Source organism: Melanotaenia boesemani, chromosome 23 (assembly GCF_017639745.1).
Source record: "Melanotaenia boesemani isolate fMelBoe1 chromosome 23, fMelBoe1.pri, whole genome shotgun sequence".
Lineage (NCBI taxonomy): Eukaryota > Metazoa > Chordata > Actinopteri > Atheriniformes > Melanotaeniidae > Melanotaenia > Melanotaenia boesemani.
Genome location: NC_055704.1, coordinates 26,287,403 through 26,305,882, shown reverse-complemented (window position 1 = coordinate 26,305,882; position 18,480 = coordinate 26,287,403). Strand labels below are relative to the sequence as shown.

The 18,480-nt window shown below is 40.2% G+C and overlaps 1 protein-coding gene across 1 annotated transcript in view; it reads left to right on the top strand.

Annotated features, from left to right (window-relative positions):
• acss3 (acyl-CoA synthetase short chain family member 3) overlaps positions 1–18,480 on the top strand; it is a 68,037-nt gene that overhangs the window by 25,527 nt on the left and 24,030 nt on the right. Inside the window, exons 8-9 of the mRNA XM_041977036.1 lie at positions 47–198; positions 9,811–9,914. Coding sequence (XP_041832970.1) covers positions 47–198; positions 9,811–9,914 — 256 coding nt within the window. The remainder of the gene's footprint in view (positions 1–46; positions 199–9,810; positions 9,915–18,480) is intronic.

The following is an 18,480-nucleotide window of genomic DNA, read 5'->3' as shown; positions in this document are numbered from 1 at the left end:
TGTGGATTGTAAACTCACCGGTTGCTGCTGTACTCTCCGTTCACAGGGGAAGCCTGTAGGGACTCCAGATCCTGGAGCGTTCTTCCGTGTCCTGTCTGAACATGGAGCCTCCTCCATGTTTACAGCGCCCACTGCTATCCGGGCCATTCGCCAGCAGGACCCCCACGCTGCAATTGGGAAGAAATATCCTTTGGCCAGGTAGACAACAGCAATAACTGCAGTGGTTATACTGTGTTCACAATCTGCAAAACAAAGCCAAACAGCTCTGGTTTGGTTTCTCCTTTGGGTATGACAATGTGAAGTAGCCATTGTCTGTCACATATTTATGCTAATCAATGACTGATAATTGTTTGATATTTGGTTTTTCTTTTATTGTAAAGCTGCATGTAGAATCTTAATCATTTTAATTGCAGTCAGCATCAGACATGATGTTTCCAGCCTCAGTTGTCAGATTCTGAGGCTAAAATGATGTAAAATGAATATAAGAATAGATGTAGCAGCATAAAGGTCGACCAGAAGAAGAAAGCAGAATTTATTATTAACAGAACTTTGTAGAAATAACACACAGAACACACACACAACAGAAAGTATTTCCATGTTTCCACTTTTTCCTCATTTCCAGTTATTCCTGCTACTATTTACCTGCTATCCTCACTAAACCAACTCCAGCTCAGCTGCTTTGTGGCGCCACCGTGCATCAGAAACGTCTTCTTGGCTTTATTCCAGCCATAGAGGAGCATTATTTTTCTTCTTTTCACACACACATAGAACTTTCTGCTCCTGATCGGACAATACTTTCAATTTCATCTCTAATTAGCGGAAATTTGAAGAGGAAGGGCCTTCATCATAATTTCCAAGTCAAAATAGAGGACTCATGGCAACATTGTAGTGATACCAATTTTTTTATTATAAAAATGTGATAAATTCTATTCTATTCTATTCTACAGTCATTTAGCAGACGCTTTTATCCAAAGCGACTTACATTTGAGAGTAAGAACAACACAAGCATGAATTCAAACAAATAAATAGTGGTCTTATCTTGGAACACTCATTGAGTATGGGGCTATTATTGTAGCAATATTATCTACAAATCCGTGTTGAAAGTCACAAATGCATACAGAGAGTCGTGTATCCGTATCTTAATTTGTGTGTGCACAGTTGGATTCGCAAATGTGTAAATAAATCCACAAATGTGTGATGAGATTTCTGTGTCTGTACAAGAATCTGCAAATGTGTAAAACAACTTGTGTGTAACCCGGTTTGCAAATGTGTAAAAAAATTCCACAAATCTGTATTTAAAGTTGCAAATGTGTAGACCAATCTGTAAATGCGTGCTAAGATCTGCACATGTGCAGACCGATCTGTATCCACAGAGAGACATGAATGCCTGGAGTATTTCAGCTACAAGACCCAGAAATACAGACAAATCGCTGGTTACGAGTCAAGCAGCTTCTGGATTGGCTCTCTCTACACACGTGGATTTTGCTACACTTGTTCCGTGAGAAATCCACAAATGCGTGTCAGGATTCGTATCCGTAACGCTTGGGTTTGCGTGCCCTGACCGCTGGCTCACAGGCTGCCTCACTCCGGCTGCCGTTGGTTCGCTTGCTCTGCTGCTGGCGGTAATATAATTACTGCGGTCAAGCCAGCCGCCTTTCGTTTTCGCGTAGTCAAGCCAGCCGCTCCTACATTTTCAGTGCGCACCTACCGTCAGTTTACGGTAAATGCAAGCGTACTGCTGCAAGGAAATTATTTCCGGTTCACAAAATAAAAGCACGAATTTAAATGTGTATTATCAAGTGATGTTTTAAGAAACTGATTCACGTTAACTGTAAACTATCGGGGTATACTGCTAACATTTACACTAAATAAATACCTTAGAATGTATGGAGTTGAAAACAGTTTTATCTATCTATCTATCTATCTATCTATCTATCTATCTATCTATCTGTCTATCTGTCTGTCTGTCTGTCTGTCTGTCTGTCTGTCTGTCTGTCTGTGCTAATAAACATATACTGAGGCCTTAAAGCAAATACTAAGTGGTGTATGTTGACCATCCTTGATAGCACTATCATTCTGGACTGCTTTGGGGTCAAGAAGGATGAGAATGGACAGTAAACCAGAATCTGAAGCTATAAGGTCATTGGAGATTTTGAGGAGTGCCGTTTCAGTGGTGTGGAGGGGACGAAAACTGTACTGAAACTGCTCGTAAATATTGTTTGTGATGAGGTGGTTATGAAGCTGAGAGGCAACAGACCTTTCAAGAATTTTGGAAATGAAAGGTAAATTGGACATAGGGCGTAAGTTATTAAAATTGGTGGGGTCCAAACCGGGTTTTTTCAGGATAGGTGTAACTGTAGCCGTTTTAAGTGCAGGAGGGACGATTCCGGAAAGTAAAGAGGAATGAATGATGTTGGTAATGAGAGGAGCAAGAGAGGAGGAACAGGTTTTGTTTTTTGTTGTTGTAATTAGGTTACACATGTTAAGGAAATGTTTTTGTTTTAAAACTATTTGAAAAGTGCCTTTAAGATAGTTTGATATTGATGTGTAAATAGTTACAGTAAATATATATATGTTTACCATTTTTGGTCATTTAAATATTATTGTCTTTGTTTATTTGTTATTATTATTATTGTTGTTATTTTCAATTTTATTGGTACTATTGTTGTTCTTATAGTGATGAGGTTACACATGTTGAAGAATTATTTTTCTTTTAAAACTATTTGAAAAGTTCATATACCATTTGACCATTCTATTTATTTTATTTAATTTTATTGTTCTATTGGTTTTAGATCTACTTTACTTCCAAATATATATTTTGATAGACATTTTGAGAGTGACATGTGTAAATAGTTAAATGTATATATTAACTATTTTATGGTCATTTCCTAATTCAAATTGTTATTATTACTAGTATTATTTTTATTTATTATCATTGTGTATTTATTGATGTTGTTTTTGAGGTCATTTTAATGTTAGATATCATTATCATAATTTTTTTCCCCACAATGCTTAAGTTACACATGTTGAAGAATTGTTTTTGTTTTAAAAAGGTTTGAATTTGAGATATCTGAAGTCCTTTTACTGTGTGACCACTGTATATATTGTATTTCATTTCATTATTCTATTGGTTTTTGATCAAATTTACATAACAAATGGGAGCATTTTCGGCTCAATAGCTTTGAGGTCATGTGACCTATTGACCCCAAAGCAGTCCAGAATGATAGTGCTATCAAGGATGGTCAACATACACCACTTAGTATTTGCTTTAAGGCCTCAGTATATGTTTATTAGCACAGACAGACAGACAGACAGACAGACAGACAGACAGATAGATAGATAGATAGATAGATAGATAAAACTGTTTTCAACTCCATACATTCTAAGGTATTTATTTAGTGTAAATGTTAGCAGTATACCCCGATAGTTTACAGTTAACGTGAATCAGTTTCTTAAAACATCACTTGATAATACACATTTAAATTCGTGCTTTTATTTTGTGAACCGGAAATAATTTCCTTGCAGCAGTACGCTTGCATTTACCGTAAACTGACGGTAGGTGCGCACTGAAAATGTAGGAGCGGCTGGCTTGACTACGCGAAAACGAAAGGCGGCTGGCTTGACCGCAGTAATTATATTACCGCCAGCAGCAGAGCAAGCGAACCAACGGCAGCCGGAGTGAGGCAGCCTGTGAGCCAGCGGTCAGGGCACGCAAACCCAAGCGTTACGGATACGAATCCTGACACGCATTTGTGGATTTCTCACGGAACAAGTGTAGCAAAATCCACGTGTGTAGAGAGAGCCAATCCAGAAGCTGCTTGACCTCGTAACCAGCGATTTGTCTGTATTTCTGGGTCTTGTAGCTGAAATACTCCAGGCATTCATGTCTCTCTGTGGATACAGATCGGTCTGCACATGTGCAGATCTTAGCACGCATTTACAGATTGGTCTACACATTTGCAACTTTAAATACAGATTTGTGGAATTTTTTTACACATTTGCAAACCGGGTTACACACAAGTTGTTTTACACATTTGCAGATTCTTGTACAGACACAGAAATCTCATCACACATTTGTGGATTTATTTACACATTTGCGAATCCAACTGTGCACACACAAATTAAGATACGGATACACGACTCTCTGTATGCATTTGTGACTTTCAACACGGATTTGTAGATAATATTGCTACAATAATAGCCCCATAATTGAGTAGTATTACAATAAACACTACATGTTGTGGCTGGATTGTACACCTTCTGGAAAATCTTCCGTAGATCACAGAAAGGGAAGCTACCTATCACAATCTGCCTCACCACGTTAAACACTACCATTCCTGAGAAATGGTTGACAACATATCTGATAGTGCTCAGAGGTTTTCTGGGTTAAAACAGAGAATAGAAATAATCTCTTATGTGTTTTTGTTTAAGTTATTTGAAGAACTTTATCAACACCTAGCTGCTGGTTTTTATAGAGGTTTGAAACACAAGCAGACATATTAAAGGGACCTTGTGTAGGAATTACTTCCATCTAACGCTGGAATTGTGTTTTGCATTCTAACATATGGGCATTCTAGCGTCTCATGTTCTCAAACCACCATGATTCAAAACGCCTCAACAACACTGATGAAAGCGTGTCATCCGATAGTTCATGGAGTGGTCATTTAAAAGTTAGCGTTAGGCTCATTTAGGCGGCACTGTTGGCTTACTTATTGAGGAGAAAGCTGGAAACTTCAGCATCCCTTTTAAAATCTTTCTCCTTCTTGAGCTGCTTCTGCTCGGGGAAGGCTAGTGCTGTGTAATCTAATAATACACGTTTCTTTATTGACCCCAGGAACACGTTAACCTCACATCACGTTATTTGGGACCTACTGCCCCTACATGCGTCACATAACTGCCGTCAAAGCTAAAGGCCTGTGTAGTTCATGCCTTAACACCACAGCTAGCCCGATGTTCTTTCCTTTTTGTGTTTGTCCTTTCTGTACGTTCTGGTCACGCTGCCTTTAAGTCTACTTTTTCTCTTTCTTGTCGATGGTGAAAACGGCTCCCGTGCTGCCGCTGCTTGTGCATGGTCCTGCATTTTTGTGAATAACAGTTTAACAGATTTTCCAACTTGCTGCAGTCGTAAGCTTTTCTTGTTTATCTTTTCCTCCCGCGTCTCAATCACTGTGCGCTGGCTTGCAGGTAAAACACGTAGTTGGTGCTATTTGTCCCTTGCCGGCGGCTGTAGTAGTTTTAAGATGGCAGACCGTCATGGTGGTGCCCTACCGGCTTATCCGTCATATGTATGAACAAATCTGAAATTCTTTGCTTAAAAGAATGTGTCAGATCATTAGCAGAGGTCCTAATACACCAATGATAACACATGTATACATGCAGACATGGTTGGATTCTGGCCAGTAAACAACAGAAAATGTTACTCAAGGTCCTTTTAAAGCTTCTCCAGCCTCCTGTCAGTCTGTGGCCATCTGTTCTTTCCATCTCCATTGCTAACAGTCTGCACCTTCAGCCAGTGGGTGTTAATCAGGATGGATAACAAACAGCAGCTCAGTCTGGCCCCGTATGTTAAATCTTGGTTAATTTGTTGTCCTGGTCTTCCCGTTCAGGTGGAGTTGGTCTGTTACTTGGTGTTAGCCCAGAAAATCAAATACTTGCTGAGATTATCACATTTATTAATTGTTTCTAGTGTACCAGAGAAGCCCTTACTAGGGAGGTCGTGATGTCAGTTTAACGCCTTTATTCTGTGGTGCAGTCTGAAAATGCCCCATGGCACACAATCATAAATCAATTCTGAGTGTTGGCGCCCTTTGGCCTCAGTGAATCACTCAGTAATTCTGGAGCTGGGTGCTGAATCTTCTGTTGTTCGGGGTGCTGAATGCACAATCCTCTTTTAAAACGCTGCTTCTGCAGTCTGAATATCTCCTGTAATCGTTTTGCTTAATATTTGTGCTATTTATCCTCTCTGACACCTTCCCCATCACTCTTTTTTTTTGCTGCCTTGTTCTTAATGTGTCTTCTGGCCATGGTGGATGCAGGTTTCAGGGATCCTGCCTTTCCCTTTGGTCCTGATTAAAAAACACAGAGGTTGCACTACAAAGGCAGACTGCAGTGAGCTTTTTATTTGGTTATTTTGAATTTTAATACACTATAAAGAGATGTTTTTCTAATAAAACGGCAGCATGAATGAAAGCTGCTCATCACAGTTGCTATCAGTTCTGATATGCTTAATTTACTAAATGGATGCGAGGGGAAAATGAAGTCTTTATTCAGCCTTTCTTGTAAAGCTCCATTGTGTGACAGTAATGCATCCTCATTCAGTCTGTGCTATTTGCCCCCATCCCCCGAAAACTCTGGCAAACATGTCAATACTAAAAGTTCTGATGAGGGCAATAAAACCGCTGAGAAAAGCTTTTAGCTCTATAAACCAAACACAACTTCATGCAGAAGAGCTCACCCACTCTTTGTGCAATTCATTGACGCTCAGACATATACTTCTTCATGAGCCTTTATCAGCTGATTGAGCCATATCACTTGTTACCATGGTTACAAAACCTACTTAGTGTGGCTGCAGTGCAGCTTGTGATGGAAGTAGTTCTTTCCCAGATGTAGGATGACACTCTGTCAGCAGCATTTTAAGGAAGAAAAAGGCGACTCTGCTGAAAGTCTCCCATTAACAAATAAAAAGTGACTTTACTGGACTGTGTTTGGGGATCATGAAAAGCTGGTTTTGTCGAGTGTTTTCAGTTTGTTTAGCACACAATGCAGGTTCATTTCCAGGACGAGGTGTAGAGCTTCCTTAGAGCTTTTTTTCTCATGTGTACACTCACCAGTCACTTTATCGGGCCCACCTGTTCAGTTGTTGACACAAACAGCTAGTCAGCCAATCACGTGACAGAAACTCACTTGAGGTGAGCCAATAACAGTCTCTGCAGGACTTTCATGATGTGACATGTTAGGGTAGGGGTGTCCAAAGTTGGTACTTGAGGTCCTCGTCCTGCATGTTTTCAGTTCTGCACGTTGACTCATTTATTTGAGTCAGGTTTGTTGGAGCAGGGAAACACCTAAAACCTGCAGGATTGTGATCCTTGAGGACCTGAGCTGGACACCCGGGCCACTGGTCGGTAGTGATTTGGTTCAGATGGTGTGGATCTTTTAGGTACTGGAACAAGGCTGAATGTTTTCCACAGCACAGGAACTCTGCTCTGACTCAGGCTGCTGTTGAAAAGGTGCTTCTTTTTAAAACGAAGCACAGATGTTGACACTAATTATGACTGACTTGGCTTGTGGAGGAGCCAAATCATTGCCCTCCCACTGCAGATTATAAGGTCAAAATGACAGCTTCAATTCAGGCTTGTACTTCCTTTGAACCCCTCTGAAAACCTGTATCCCACAGAGAATTTTAATCCTCAGTGGTTGGTGGGAATGTAATGCACCTATCAGATGATGAGCCAAACATTTATTAATTCAGGTGTTTTTGCTTAAATCCTAAAGAGTAAAATTTGTCACATGAACGATGCAAAACTTTGTCCCGTAGTTGTGAGACAGATCCCTTCCAGAAGGCCACATGCTGTCATTTGATAAATATTTATGATAAAGTCTTGCCTATAGCTGATTTACTGTGTTTAAGCAAAAGAAATATGTAGACAATTAAAGGATTGTGGTTGATCGTACACTCACTGGTCATTTTATCAGTTCCACCTGCTCAGTTTGTTGTTGTTTGTTGTTTATCAGCCAATCACTTGGCAGCAGCTCAGTACATGTAATCATGATGCATGATGAGCATCTGAATGAGGAAGAAAAAGGATTTAAGAGACTTTGAACGTGGCATGGTTGCTGGTCTGAATATTTACTGGGATTTCCACCCACAACCATCTCCAGGGTTTCCAGAGATGGTCTGAAGAAGAGAAAACATCCAGCAAGTCTCCATTTCAGCTGCAGCATTCGATGGAAGGGTCAGACTCTCTTATAAAAACACATGAACACATGGATCCATCCATCTGTTTTCATGCTGTCATGTCAATACGGACCAAAATATTTTAGGAAGGCAAAATTGGGTCCAACTAGGTTCTAGCAAGGTGGACCTAATAAAGTGGCCAATGAGCATGTTTGTCAAGTTCCTCAAATTTCATTCTACAAGCTAATTTCAAAATTAGATTTAGCAAATAAATGGTGCATTCACATCACCTGTAAATCACAGCTGCTGCTGCAGACTCATAAACCCTACTGGGCATAAAAAGATAAAATATAACTTTTAATGAAGCTTATTATCAGTACTATTTTATTTTTTCTTTCTTTATTTACTTAGTTTTTCTAAAAAATAAATAAGTGTCACTTCAACTTTGTTTTGAGGAAGACCATCTGGTCAACAGTCTGGTCTTCGTGAAGTTCCACTTCCACTTATAGTCTTCTGTGGAGCTACGAGTTTGTTCTGATTTAAATATGAGCAGCCATGTGCAGCGAATGACGGTTAGGAGGGAATGTTGTGGGAGGAATCACTGAGGCCACAGATAGAAACTGTGCTGTTTTGGGGCATTGGTAGGGCACGTAGGGAGGATTTTATAAAGTCAGGGAGTCACAGTGGGAATCTAAAATTTGATAAAGGGACTGGTGAGAAAGGATCTACATGTCCTTTCAACAGTTTGTGTACATGTTGGTATTTTTAGATTTCAGGTCAAATCATTAAGACAAGCATCTGACTTGAGGTGCTTTTCAGAGACGATCTGAGGGTTCAAAGGAAGGAAAAATTGTGACTTACTGTTGTATAAAGGACCAGGGAGTTAGGTTACCTTACCAGAACTCCCCTGTGTGCAACACAGAAGGCAGAGGATTGTAAACGTGCAACTGTGTAGGGACAGAAATGTCATGCTGTCATATAAATAAGATAAATGACATAAAGCTGTGTGGCTTTTTTAAATAAAAGGACTATGTATAGACCTGTTTATTTATATAAGCAACATGCATGTTGCTTATATAAATAAAGTCATAAATTAAAAAATAATAGAAATACAGCACGTAGAGAATAAATCAGGATTATTTCAGTTTTCCTTTTGGTTTAGTAATAATATTCTGTTTAATGTGTAGGCAGGAAATCAGACTCGTGCTGGTGTGTCCCCGCCCACCCACCAAAGATGTAAATCTTGGGGAAATTTTGGGGAATTTGTCAGCAAAGGTGCAAAGATTCTTGACATTGTGGGGGGAAAAAAGATGCTTCAGTCACGGTGAGGGTTTGGGGTCCTTTAAGAGATTCTCCGACATTAAAATCACATCACAAGAGTTCTGGGAGAAGTTGTCACCCTATCACAGATATATCCAGCTGATTCGACCCAGTTTTCACCACACAAGCCTTACATTTTAGCACACAAATAAATCAGCTCACAAGCTGCTCAACTTACAAAAATATGCATCAAGCTGGTTGGTGGACAGATCCCTACGGCACATGATGTAACATTAGAGAGGAAAAGTGCTCACAGAGGCAGGCTGCAGGGGCTCAGGCTGGAGGTCAGATTCTACTCAGCTTTTTCTTCATACGCAGCCATCTCTTCTTCCTCCAAAGAAATGTTCAACTTCCTCTAGAACTGAATGTCTTCCTCAAATTTCTTCAAGCTCACAAATGTTCTGCTGATGAAGATGTAAGACAGTCATCTTCAGCAGCTGGCTGCGTTCACATGAAATATGACTGGAAGATACTTGTCATTATTACTTGGCAATGTAAATATGTAAAACAAGATCAAATGAAATAAAACACTTAAAATCCATGAGACGGTGGGGTTCTGATTCCTCAAAGTGACAGAGTGTTTTGTGCTCTTGTAGGCTTCGAACGCTGTTTGTGGCCGGAGAGCGATGTGATGTGGAGACACTGGAATGGGCAAAGAAGAGCTTCGGGGTTCCTGTTCTGGATCACTGGTGGCAAACTGGTAGGAAAGTTTTTGCTCTCTAAAGACAAATGATGGAGAGGTTGGATTTTTCACTATTTGTGTTGGAAAGGAATTTGCAGCCTGAAACATGAACAGCAGTAATTAAGATGTGCAGGTTTTTGTCTCTTTGCTTTAAAATGCTGCTTTTTGTGGACATTAAGGTTTCTAATGGCTAAGGTCAGAATTGTTCGAACATTTACAAGTTTAGAAACACTTTCAACTTTATTGATTATCTTCCTATTAATACATAATATAAAAACATTCCAGGGACATTAAATACTTAGTTGGCATGAATTCAGTAATTTTTTCCACATAGTTCCAGTTCACAACATATTTATTCTCAAAGCACTTTAAACAGAGAATAAGTCAAATTAAGCAATTTCATTTGATTTATCTATCTTCCATACTTGGTCTATATAATCTTGGGTCACGTGTGGTTTCATGAAAAGACCAATACTGAGACAAGCATGGCCAGATGACCCTGCAGGCTCACACTCCCTCCCTGGAATCACTCGGTAACTCAACATGTTTTCCTTTGGGCTGGGAGGAACCTGAAGTTGCCGGAGAGAACCTGACGCTGGCACAAAAGGTTTTTTTTTGTCCTTTTCTGTAATTGGCTGTTTCAGTGCCTGGATTTCAGCTACCAGGTCCATTATTTATATTTTGCTGCACTGCAATCATCTTTATCTCAGCCGAAAGTCCAGAGACTTTCTGATCTCCTCCACCTGCTCGGGACGCTGTGTTCTTCTCAGGCGCCATAGTTTTCTTGTTCCCAGGATTCACATGGACATAGGCGTTACATTATCCCAGATGGTGCTCTAGCAGCTATCAAACAAAGGCGATACTACAGTTTAAAAGCTCACAGGATTCTCACTTCACACACAGAGTTGTTTGTCCATTCAGAGACACCGTAGAAAAATATTTGTGGTGGCACAAATGTGGCAGCTGCCATGTATGTGGACCCGCGGCAGGTAGATATAAATGGCTTATTCTAAGAGAATAAAAACACAATAGTAAAGTGTTTAATAACCAATGGAAACACATTAAAATAGTCCCCCTCCCCCTCAGAGAGTTTCTGTAGGTTACCGGTTTGTGAGAGGACGGTTCTTTTATACAGTCTATGAAGGACGGAGAATAAAGCGCCAGCAAACATCATGATGAGGAGCGAAGATGATTCACACACACAGTAAGTTGCTATGCTTTGCAATGCTAGCTCTAATTTCACACGCTAATTTACGTTAGCATAAAATAGTGTAAACAAAAGCTACATTAATCAACAAATGTTTTCCCGTAGTCTCACATAATAAATTAATTTAATAGTAATTTCATACGTTTATAAGGACAAACACAGTTTTCACTCGGCTCAAACATCATTACATTTGTAGTTGTAAACTAACAGGCCACCAGTTTACTCCACTAATACGTCCATACAGTCACACACATCCATTTAATGAGCGCCGAGAAATAAATTAGACTAAAATCTTTGTAAATCAAGATAAACTTTTCAGTTAATTTAAGCAAAATTCCAGTGCTTACCTGTCAAGGAGAAACTTTGCCAGCTCAGACGCCACCGTAGCCCAAAAATTCCAATTCCAGATCACACGGATCGGACACGCCTTGCATCGCAAGAAAATTTCACTCTGCAGGGCTTTGTGAAATCTTTTCAGTTTTATCCACCCAAAACTCTGTTACCGTGTAAACCAGAGGCCAGAACTTTTGCATTTTACTGTCTCAGCGTTGGGGTGTAGGCGGGGCCTAAATCAAGCTTTACTTAACAGAAACACGGTGTGATGGCACTGACCCGGGCATGCAGGTAAGTCCTTTTATAAGCGCCTCCCAGGCTTGGATTGGCTGGAAGAGACCACTTAACAGGAGGAGGAGCACCTAGAGAGTCAGCACAATGCATATGTTAATTACAGGAATTAACTTTCCTGTAACAATATGAACCAGTTATTTTAGCCTTAATTAAATTTCAGAGGACTGCAGACAGGGCCGGATAAACATTTTGTGGAAACACTGAACATTTAAAAAGGCTGAAATGAGACCAACATAATGAAAGTAAACTACATTTGCAGATCTTCATACTTATCCTGGCATTTAAAAATAAGCTGGGATTGCCATTATTCATCATTTTGTTTGTGTTTTACTTGGCTTTCTCCTTCTCGCATCTTATTGGATGCTGACTGAGATGTGGGGAGCAAATGATGTGCTTGGAGAAGATGAAAAGAGGAGAAAACAATCAGTTCAGATGTAGACATTTAAACTCAGGCTTGCTTTTATTAAGACAACTTAATGATAAACCTAAACTATCTCATTTAAACTTTCTTGCCAGAAGCCTAATGAGGTGAAAGGGATCCATATAAATAAAGAAAGCCCAATGCATAAAACCAGATTGAAGTAATTAGATGGATTTTTCTCTTAAACATGAGCCAGGGTGGAGGATGACTTTCTTCTAAATGTGTGCTTAAAAATTCCATTATCATGGGTTACATCATTGCAGTTTAGATTAATGATCATCATTTTAACGACTTGGTGGCTCATAAAACCAGGATGTAACTCAGTCTGGTGTTTGCACATTTAAGAATTTAAGGGTTTGAGCTGTTTTTCCCGTCTGAGTCTTACTGGTTAAACACGATGGCTGCTGTGGAAAAGACATTTGATTAAAGTCTCAGTGTCACAGCTTTTGCCAGGTTTTCTCTCAGGCCCTCTTTTCTATTGATTCTTGAACAGGAAAGTGACGTGTCTTGGAGTGCAGGTTTAAATCCAGGCAGCATGCCGTCATGCTAATGTCATTCCTTAGTTTGATTGCTTTTCTCCTCATGTAACTCTGAGCTCTGATAAATGTGTTGGCTATGGGAAAAGAGCACAATTGGATGCCTCTTTGTTTTACAAAATCCCACCTGCGCGGACAGACGATCGATGCTGGATGGGGCGACATATCTGTGTTAAATATGGAATCAATACTGTTGTTGGATCGTTCAGATGCCAGTGACCTTGGGTGCTTGTGCAGGCGGAGCACCTCCTATCTGTGTGCAGATTAGCCCGCTTGGCTTATTGGGTTTTCCAGGACTGAATGAATATAGCTCGATATTACAGAAGTTTAAACAACGGGTCTGGAGTTTATATTGTTGATGTTAAAGGGATGACAAACACAGATTCAAAGACTTCTAAGAATTAGTTTAAAAACCTCAGTGCTGTGTTCTTTGACCTCTGCTTGTTTTATGTCCACAACAGCTGCAGAACATCTGTAGAGGGCAACCTTCTGGTAAACTTGTCGTCTATTCTTCAGGACTCACCGTCACATGATAATTGGGCATCATATGCCTTTTAATTAAATAATTAAAAATTCTAAGTGTTGAGATAAAAATAATGGTGAATTAATATATTAACTGTATTAAATATATTATAGCTAATAGTTTCTAAATTCTCCCTTGGAGTGGGTATGAGTGTGTGTTTGTCTCTGTGTATGCCCTGTGATGGACTGGTAATCTTTCCAGGACATGCTAGTACCGAGTTGGGCCTCCTTTTGTCTTTGTTCTCCTTTTGCTCCATATCGACATGACAGCATCACACAGTTGCTGCAGGTTTGTCGGCTGCATCCATGATGAGAATCTCCCGTTCCACCACATCCCAAAGCTGCTCTACTGGACTGAGATCTGGTGGCTGTGGAGGCCGTTGGAGTCCAGTGAACTCATGGTCATGTTCTAGAAAGCAGGTGGAGATGATCTGAGCTTTGTGACATGGTGCATTATCCTGCTGGAAGTAGCATCAGAAGATGCTCCACTGTGGTCATAAAGGGATGGACATGGTCAGCAACAATACTCAGGTAGGCTGTGCTGGTTAAACCAGGCCACGTTGGTACTAAGGGGCCCAAAGTGGGCCAAGAAAATCTCCCCCCACCATTACACCAGCAGCAGCCTGAAGAGTTGATCCAAGGCAGGATGGATCCATGTTTTCATGATGTTTCCAGCAGTTAATGCTTTACCGGTTTCACGATTTGATTCGATTATGATTCCACGATGCATCACTATGTGTTGCATTCTCAGTTTTCTTTATTACTACACATTGCTACTGTTTTCATCAATGGATAAAAGCAGTCAGATAATTCTAAACTGTTTATTTAGAATTATTTTGGAAATCACTCTGAGTATCCTTAAAATGACGAGTTATAAACATGTAAACAATTGCATCTTCACTTTCAACTTGAGATAATAAAATAAGAACTGGAGATCTTTATTGTGCCTGAAAATCAAGAAACATCTTAACTATACTTGTAATCGATGCAGCAGTAAAACATCGTAGACATGATTCAGTGTTCTGTAGGAACCAGTGCATATCGTTGTCTTTCTATCATCTCCAACCAGTCTGTCCATTCTCCTCTCACCTCTGACACCAACCAGACATCCTGGTCCAGACAAACTGCTGCTCTGGATGTTTTCTCTTCTTCAGACCATCTCTGGAAACCCTGGAGATGGTTGTGGGTGAAAATCCCAGTAAATACTCAGACCAGCAACATGCCACATTCAAAGTCTGTTAAATCCCCTTTCTTCCTCATTCTGATGCTCAGGTTGAACTCCAGCAAGTCGTCTTCACCACGTCTACATGGCTACATGCTGCCGTGTGATTGGCTGGTTTATATTAGTGTTGACAAGCAGGTGAACAGGTGGAGCTGATGAAGTAGACAAACATTGGGAAACGTTAGACCTGTATCCACAGAAACGTGAACCCTGAGGTAGCATCCTTGGTTGAGCTGTTCCTTGTACAGTTTGCCATTGATTTATCTTGGTTTTTGTAAGAATTGTCTGCCATTGTGGCGGCTGGTGTAGACATGAACTGGTTTTGGTCTACTGATGGGTAACGTCTTTGGTAATGACCGTCCAACCTCAGAACTTGGACACAGCTACACACTCTTTACTACAGGATATTGGTTGCTGCCTTTAGAAAGTGAGCATTAAGCAGTTTGCAGAAGTACAAGGATGGCCATGTGTCCTCTGTGTATAAACTGTTCTGTTGCATTTTAAGCATTTACTGTTCATATCAGCAGTGCGGAAGTTGAAGGACTGGAAAAGGTAACGAGCACACAGCCAAACACAGGATTAGGACATTTGTGAGCCTTCAGCTGCTGTGATTTAACTACTCTGCTGCATGGTGGACTCCATTGCTCAGCATGCTGTTGGTGTAGAACAGGGCTACTCAATTCGGTCCTACGAGGGCCGCAATCCTGCAGGTTTTCTATGTATCCCTGCACCAACACACCTGAGTCAAATTAGGTGGCTCTAACAGCCAATCAGGTTCTACACAATGACTCATTATTTTGACTCAGGTGTGTTGGTGCAGGGATACATGGAAAACCTGCTGGATTGCGGCCCTCGTAGGACCGAATTGAGTAGCCCTGGTGTAGAACTTCAGCTAAGCTGTACTTGATTCCTTTCGTCTGCAATAACATTTCATTCCACTGAACATAGGACTGCTTACACCATAGTTCTCCCACTCCCACACAAGCACCAGAACAGAATCCTGTCACATCTTGTAGCTGTATGAGCCAGGTGATTTATTGAGTTTGGAGAAAAACCTCTGTTACCCCCTTGATTTCAGACTAGATGTGTAAATCCCATTGGCTTCTTCACCCCCTGCTAAACACAATAACTGGCAACTGGCAGCCAGTGCTGTAATCCAAATGTGTTCACCACTTTTCATGGTAGAGTGGGTTACTCCCCCATCTCGCCTGCCTTCTCTCTGTGTGTCAGACCTATTTGATTTGTGAAATATATGAAAGTGAAGAGCTACCACTATGCTGTCAAAAATAGACATTTTCCAGTGCACTTCAATTCTGAATATTTCAAATGGTTTCAAGTTCATTTTGAGGCAGGAAAGCACCAACAATTACACACACACCCTATTTAATTGTTATAATGTTATAATGCTTGCAGAGCTGTAGCAGCTGCAGTTGGTACTTTTCAACACCAGCAACAACAACACAGTGACTGTGTGTGTGTGTGTGTGTGTGTGGTGTGGTGTGGGGGGGGGCTGTTGCTGTGGGAACAAGGCAATCACAAGTCTTTTGTCTATGTAGCCACATGTGCTAACATTTGTAAGCATCAACACACGTGGTGCTATAGAACAAAGGAGTCATGTCTAAGGTTTACTTTGTCTAGATTAGTTAAAAAGACAAATCAAAATGGTTGCGAGTGTTGGAATTCCAAAAGATGTAAGGTTTGATGTTAGTTTAGCATGCGAGAGCATTTACAAACAAAACTAATGTAAAATAACCTTATTCATTCGACAACAGAAACACAAAGAAATCAATTTAAACCCAAAATAAACTGCAAATCATTTACAGTAAAGCTGATCGTGCTTAGGCATGCTATGTCCAAAGTCTGTCCCCGAGGGACGCTGTCCTGCAGGTTTTTCAGTATCTCATTGTTCCCACACACCTGGCTGAAATTTAATGGATCCAACAACCTAAGAAGTTCTGTACAATGACTCATTCATGTCAGATGTGTTGGAGCAGGGAGACGTCACAAAAGTGTGACTCTGTGATGTTTGAATGCACAAATCAGCCACAAAACTGTCACTAACACTGACAACAGCCCTCTAAGAGTAGAGAGAGGGGAAAAGCATAATCACTGGAAATATATTTAACATTCAACACTCATTCACTGCAAAAAGTGCATCATGCATATAAGAATCTCTGTGTGAAACATCTTACAGTCGATATTTTATCTTTTAATTTCCAACACAAAACTTTTTGAATGTTTACCAGTTTCTTTTTAAGTTGTTCCCACAGGATTCGGTTTCCTCTATAAAAGTTGTATATCTGTCTGTTATTGTTTGGAGGCTCTGCTCTTTGACGTCACCCAGAAATCAAACAGAATCAGCCTTTAGTGCAGTTGTTTATTGATCTTTTCAGCTGCACGCTTCTTCTCCTGATGTGTAATATTTAGCAGCTGGAAGGTGAAACTGATGAGGAGAATATGGGCATCATGTGCACTGATGGCTAGAGGAGCTGAAAGGAAGGAAATGTTTAAGCTGAGCAGTATGTGTTATTAATCCTGTTTCCAGGGCGGCAGCTTACCTAGTTTGGAATGTTTGTATTGAATCCCTGATGCTAAATGAACATACACTGCAGCCCTGAATGTGTCTTACTACTGATCCATATGCAGAGGAATTTCTCTTCACATTAAGGGGAAAAGATAACATGATGAAATGATATCTGTTGCTGGATTTCAGTGTCAGACTGCTGTATGATCCCTGTGAGATTCTTTATCTATTAAACGGGGCATTTTGCAGCTCCTGGTAGATGGATCATCCAGTTATTCATCAGCGACATTTTTTCTACTGGAAACAGTGCATGATTTTAAAAAATTCTCAAGTTTTGGTTCATTTTTCCATCCATTCTTACCTTGTAACCATTAGTGAATCACTGCTGATTGTAAACAATCCAGCATGGGCATAGAATTGTGTAAGGACATGTCCCTACCAGTGTCCACCAAGTCCTGACATGTCCCTTCCATTTTCCATTGCTCAAACAGCTGAGAGATCAGTGCTTTCTGTATGCAACCTGCAATAAGTGACTGCTGCTCTAAGTTATAACTCATTTCAGCTGATATGATTAGCTCTGCTCTTTTGTTTCTTGCTAACGTGACTGACTGTCCTCACCGTCGCTTTCTCTGCTGTGGGCAGTGGGCCGGACAGCTTGTCTTCAGGCAGAAACCCAGGAGCAAAGAACCGAAAAGACATCATGAGTTTTTTTAAGAGGAAAAAAATATATCAGCTGCTATTGAGACATTAATAATGGTGATAATTACAAACACTAAGCAGAGGACCTGTGTCCTTGGCATGTATCACTGTGTTATTAAGTAAGACGACAGAATCAAAGCTGAAAGGTAGTTCAGAGAGACGGGGAGATGCTGAGGCAGGTGGAGATGCAGGTGAGATTTAGTACTTAGTTATGACTTGGTCCACATAACTAATTAGACTTAACCAAAGTCATAATGTTGGCACATTGACGTATTTACCCTACTTTCACATAATACTATAGACTACAGATCCCTGCCAAAAACCACATTTTTAATAAAAATGAGAGTATATTTGTGTAAAAATCAGCTTTTACACTAACATCACAAATTGTGATGTGTGTTTAAATTTTTGAAAGGCCCCGTTATAAAAAATAAAAGGTCAGAGGAAAGAAAACATCCAGTTTGGATAGAGAATAGCATGATGCACGTCTTCAGTCCTGAGATTTAGTAAAAAATGTCTTGATTTTTCTGCATCACACGACTTCCGTTTCATTTCTGTCACCGATCTAATGCTGAAGCTAAATTTACACTTAGGAAATATTGAAGTAGAAATGAGTAATTTTACTAATTTTGCTTTTCTCTTTGGTGTACGTGCAGTGAAGATTAGTTTTCTGATACAGAGCAAAGAGGATTGGTGTGTTTGTTATTCCCATGTGCAGCCGACTCAATCATTTCTCTACCTCCCGATGCCGGCTCATGTTCTGATTAGTGTTTTTCACTTGCTTTTTCTGCTAGTCATTCCACATTTACTGTCATTATTCTGCTTG